The sequence below is a fragment of the Narcine bancroftii genome, chromosome 8, assembly GCF_036971445.1.
Source record: "Narcine bancroftii isolate sNarBan1 chromosome 8, sNarBan1.hap1, whole genome shotgun sequence".
Classification (NCBI taxonomy): Eukaryota; Metazoa; Chordata; class Chondrichthyes; order Torpediniformes; family Narcinidae; genus Narcine; species Narcine bancroftii.
In genome coordinates, this window is record NC_091476.1 from 50,340,499 (window position 1) to 50,346,547 (window position 6,049).

Below are 6,049 nucleotides of genomic sequence, written 5' to 3' on the forward strand. Positions count from 1 at the left end.
GCTTCTTCTGATTTTTTGTGCTCACAGGGTTAAACAAGTTTATCAAGGACATTGAGATGATGATTGGGAAGAAGATTTTGCTCTTCTGGCTGTGGTGGAGAGTGTGTTGGTGTTTCATCTCACCGAGCTTGCTGACAGTAAAGAAAATATTGCATCTTTTATTGTTTTAAACTGAAAGCAATTAATCTGCAGGCCAACTCTTCTTAAATCCCTTTCTTGTTATGTTCAATCATTTGACACAGATAATCCTGTTTTGGTCCTTATCAACATTTTCCAAACCTACATATGGACCTATTGAGTATCCACCATGGGCAACAGCACTCGGCTGGTGTATCGTACTCTTCTGTATAATCTGGATTCCCATTGTTGCCATTATTCAAGTTGTTCAAGCTGAGGGGACTACCTTGTTCCAGGTAAGTCATTATCCCTTAAACACTAAGGAATGAATTCAGATACATTAATGGTAAGTCATTTTCAAATTGGAAAAATATGCTAAGGAACAATTATTATGCATTGAAAATCTAAAGGTGCTTGAAATATGAAATTCAAAGAAAAAAATGCTGGAGCAATTGGTAGTTTGAGTCATGTTTACAAAGAGAGAGAGAGAAAAAGTGAGAGAAGCGATAAGGAGAGAAAGTGAGAGGAAAAGGGGAGAGAAGGGGTGAGAGGAAGGGGGGAAGTGAAGATGGGGAGGGGTAAGGGGGAGAGGGTGGGGAGGGGAAGAGGGGGGGGGCAGGGAGAGGGTGATTGATTGATTTCATGCCCATAACCCTTCATCAGAGACTATCCACCCAAAAAAAGTTAAGGTCTCAAATTTACTCATTATAGAATTATAAAGGCCATCAACAGTGTATAGAGGTAACAGAGGCATAAATTAAACTCTGTTAAAAGACGGTTAACATCAGTTACTAAAATTACACTTTTAAAATAATTTAAAATTAATTGTTCAAGATCATTATCAATTTGGTGAGTATGACCACTGCCAAGCATTTTTTAATGAACATCAAAAAACCACAGATGTTGGAAATACACTGCAGCCTAGGCAGCCTCAAAAGGAAGAGAAGCGACAGTATTTCAGGTCCAGGACTCTTCATCAGTGGCATGGTCTTGGACTCGAAACATTAACTCTTTCTTTTTCCAAAGATGCTGCCTTGTTCTCATTGCTTTCTGTTTTTAAATGAGCATTTATAATTTTGCTTTCTTTAGTAAACTAATGCAGACTAGCTAGTGTAATCTCTGTGAACATCATTCAAGTTTAGTTATTTTAAAATTCAATATGAGTAGAACAAACAATAGCAAAAAGTGATCTGTACCCGGGTTTACTTGATGAAATGAATTTTATGTATTTCACAGAAAATTTCTGCTGCTTGTTCATCAACTGCTGACTGGGAACAATACAGAGAAGAAAGAAACAGGAACAGCCTGACTTTTACAGAAGTTTCTAATCGAGTGTCACTTCTAGTCACATCTGACATATCGCCAATTTAGGGAAGACAAGTAAACCAAGAAATGAAGAGATATAGTTCAGATACCTCTCTGCAAACTCATTCGAACTTCAGGTCATCTAGATGCTCGATGTACACATAGTCATGACTTTGGGACAGGCTATGTTCAGGAGTGAATTACTGACCATGAGACTCATTATGACCATTTGGTTGTATCCCATGTAAACCTGGAGTTTAATGTATGCAAGAGATGGTATCAAGTACATGAAACTTCAGGGATACGTGGCCATGGTGAGTCTCATGGTCAGTAACTGAATAATTCCCATTCACAATCTACAGTGGCTGGGTTTCTTTCAGTTAGGCAAAGAATATAGTAAAGGCCATATATCCCTGATCCATTCTAATATTAAGCACAATAAACGCTGATCATTCACAAACAAAAATTATGCTCAGAGTGTGGACAGGGTTAAATAAGATGCTTCTTTAACTCAGCCCTAATTGATTCTACAACTTGTTCTTCAGGACCAGGTTCATTCATTGATACTGTCTTTAGAACATAGACCAGTACAACACAAGAACAGGCTGAGCTGAACAGGCTGCCAAATTACCCACTCCGATGCTGTTTATACACGGTACATATTCATCCATATCTTCAATATTCATGTGTCAATCTAGAAGATTTTTACATTTTGCTATTATACCTACTTTCAGCAAAGACCAGATTAATGTAATAGTGAAAGTAGCAAATGCAACGAGCCCCGGATTTTCAAGGCCCCCCGTGTTTATGTAGTATGAGTTATGAGAAACATTTTGTTTTCATCTTTGTGCAGCAGCTCTGAGATTCTCCTGAAGGCCCGTGTTAATAACCCCGATTATAGGTAATAATTGGCTAAAATCACTCACCTTAAATTTAAGGTTAGCAATCGTAACCAGTTATCACCTTTAATCGGGGTTATCAACACAGCCTCTGGGTGTGTTGTAATTTGTACAGTGCCAGCGGCTACGAGAAACCACACTGATAGTCTATGTTAATAACCCCGATTATAGGTAATAGAGTAAAATCACCAGTTTTACTCTTATATTCGAGGGGGGGCACCATTGTCCTTGCCACACACATCTGCATTGCTCCTATCCCTGTCTGTCTGTCTGTTCTCCCCCCCCATCTAACTCCAATTGCAGTAGCAGGGGTGCGGTGCTGCCGGAATTCACTGGAGCGTAGCTCCAGCATCTGATCAGGCCGCTTCGGGGCCGTTCTGGCAACTTGTGATGACAGTTCAATGAGGGACCAATGGCCGTCTTTGTTACCCATAATCCCTCACCCAGCTGGAAATGCTCTGCCACCACCAAGGAAATAGCTAGATGGGGGATTATGGGTAATGAAGACAGCCATTAATCCTGCATTGAGCCAGCCCCCACTATAAGATTTGTTTTAACAGGGGTGGGGGGTGGGGACAATTTCAGTGCTTGCCATAGACACTATGTTCCCTAAATACGCCACTGGTAATTTTTTTTAAACTTTATTTAAAACTTTTAAAACCAAGATAAAATCAATAGCAACAACAGAAAAAAATATTTTTATACAATATAATAAACACCCCCCCTCCCCCCCTCACCCAGCCTCTTCAAGGGGAGCCAAAAAAAACCATAAAACATATACAATATTTTAATATATTTTCAAACCCATATATTCTAAATAAGATGACAACATTTTAACAAAAAAGAGTAATTATCATGTAATTTTTTTATTTTCTCCATAAATAAAAGATCTCAATTAATTATGCCAATGCACTATATTAATCTTTACATTGTCTTTCCAAGTAATTGCTACACATTTTCATGCCACAGATAACACTAAATGTACAAATGCAATTTAAAACTTATCCAACCCAAAGCCAGTCAAAGAAATCATAAAACCCAATAAAAAAAACCTCTGGATCTAATGGTAATTTAATTTTAAATAATTTCTCCAAAACCAACCTAACTTTTTCCCAAAATGGTTGTACCCTATCACAAGACCAAACTGCATGCAAAAGAAGTTCCAGTACTTAACCCTCATCTAAAACAAAACTCCAAATTACTAAATCCTTATTTGTTCAAATTCTCAGGAGTCAAATATAATTGAGCAAAAAATTATAATTAACCAAACCATATCTTACATTAGTCAATTTAGTTACCCCTTCATGACACATAACCTCCCAATCCTCTTGAGGTATAACATAAGTTAAATCGCTTTCCCATTTATTTCTAGCTTTCTCCAAATTCGGATTATCCATAGTTTCCTGTAACAATCGATACATATTTGAAATAAAACTTCTCTTTGGTATAAATGAAATCAAAGGTTCAAATTTTGTTAACTTAGGTAAACTCATCTCTTTACCATAATTATCCTTTATCAAGCTCTAAGTTGTTAATACATAAATAAAGAATTTACCGGTATACCAAATTTCTTCCTCAATTGATTAAAAGAAAGAAACTGTCCTTCAAAACAGTCCTGAATCACTTTTATACCCTGAAAATACCATATCTTTAAATACCTATTAAACATTGAAAAAGGAATAAGCTGATTTTGATATAATGGAGTTTAAATTGATAATTTACCCTTTGTTCCTATAACATTATTTAATTTAACCCATATCTTTAACAAATGTTTTAATACCGGCATATCATATCCCTGCAATAAATTCAAATTCCACTTATATATAAACTGGTGAACATCAAATTCAGAAATACAGGCTAACTCCACCTTGGCCCAATTAGGAGGCTGATTAATATCCATCATTCTACTAACAAACTTCAACTGTGCAGCTTCATAATAATTTTGAAAGTGAGGCAACTGGAGTCCACCTAGTGCATATTTCCATGTCAATTTCTGTAAAGCTACTTGAGCTAATTTTCCCTTCCATAAAAATTTCCTCACCACCTTATTCAAATCCTGAAAAAAAAAACCTTTGACAGTAAACACGGTATTGACTGAAATAAATATTGAATATGAGGAGAAATATTCATTTAAATACAATTTACTCGACCTATTTAACCCATTTGCTAATGGAAGATCATTCCAGTTAATCAAATCCATTTTAATCTTTTGCAATAAAGGTACATAATTTAACATATAAAGATTGATAATTTGCATTCACAGTTATCCCCTAAATATTTAATTTTATCAGATCATCTTAATTTTATAATATTTTTACACTCTTTATAATCCCCTTCCAAAATTGGTAATATTTCACTCTTATCCCAATTCACCTTATACCTAGATAGCTCCCCAAATTGAACTAAACATTCTTGTAAATATTTAAAAGACTGTTCTGGATGTTTCAAATAAATCAATACATCATCAGCAAATAAATTAATCTATATTCATCATCTGCAATTCTTATCCCTTTACCCTTGTCATTCTGTCGAATTGCCTGAGCTAATGGTTCAATGACCAATGCAAACAAAACTGGTGACAATGGACAACCTTAACAAGTTGATCGCAATAATTTAAATGGCAAAGAGGTTTGGCCATTCATCACCACCCTAGCAATTGGATTTTTATACAAAGACTCAACCCAACCAGTAAAAAAAAGGCTGAAATTAAACTTCTCCAACACCTTAAATAAAAAATTCCATTCAACCCTATCAAAAGCTTTTCCCACATCATAGTGTGAAGATTGTATTTTTAGGGTAAAGAAATTTCTAATTTGAATTTTGCAACTTTTAATGTACAGGGATTGAATAATCCTATTAAGTGTAAACGTGTACTGGCTTACATTAATAAAAATGAAAGTTGATATTGCAAGAAACACATTTGACTGAAAGAGAACATATAAAATTGAAGAGAGATTGGGTTGGATATGTAATTGCTTCTTCTTTTAATTCTAAGGCAAGGGGTGTAATGATTTTGATTCATAAGAAATTATCATTTGAGTTGGATTCATTTATGGAGATTGTTGGTAGGGTTTTGATGGTGAATTGTAAAATTTTTGCAGAACCATGGACATTGTTGAATATTTATGCACCTAATGTGGATGATGATCGATTTACATCTGAGGCTTTTTAAAAATTAAATCAGGCCAATGAAAATATTTTGATTGGAGGAGATTTTAATTGTGTTTTGTATCCATTACTGGATAGATATCTGAAAAGTATAAAGAAATCAAAGATGGAGACACAAATGGGATCTTTGATGAAAGATTTGAATTTAGTTGAAATTTGGAGAAGAATATATCTGACAGAAAAGGACTTTTGTTTTTATTCATCTAGGAATGATTCATTCTCTAGGATAGATTTGTTTTTGATTTTGGCACATTTGCAGGCTAGAGTAGTGCAGGCTGAATATAAGATTAAGGTTATATCCGATCATTCTATATTGTTTATTTCTTGTGTATATTTTGAAGTGTTGCAATCAACTTACCGGTGGAGATTTAAGGTAATGTTATCGAAGAAACCAGAGTTTATTACTTTTGTTAAGGAACAGATTGCTTTATTCCTGGCTGAAAACGTGAATACAGTAAGTAGTAATTTTGTAATGTGGGATGCTGTAAAAGCATATTTGCGTGGTCAAATTATTCGTTATTCTACAAAAGTTTTTTAATAAGTATCTGGCGGAAAGTTTG

General features: G+C 35.0%; 1 protein-coding gene across 1 annotated transcript in view; it reads left to right on the plus strand.

Annotated features, from left to right (window-relative positions):
- The window catches only part of LOC138740678 (sodium- and chloride-dependent neutral and basic amino acid transporter B(0+)-like), a 37,262-nt gene extending 32,026 nt beyond the window's left edge, over positions 1 to 5,236 (plus strand). Inside the window, exons 11-13 of the mRNA XM_069893667.1 lie at positions 28 to 137; positions 243 to 413; positions 1,354 to 5,236. Coding sequence (XP_069749768.1) covers positions 28 to 137; positions 243 to 413; positions 1,354 to 1,488 — 416 coding nt within the window. The 3' untranslated portion in view covers positions 1,489 to 5,236. The remainder of the gene's footprint in view (positions 1 to 27; positions 138 to 242; positions 414 to 1,353) is intronic.
- The last annotated feature ends 813 nt before the right edge of the window (positions 5,237 to 6,049 follow it).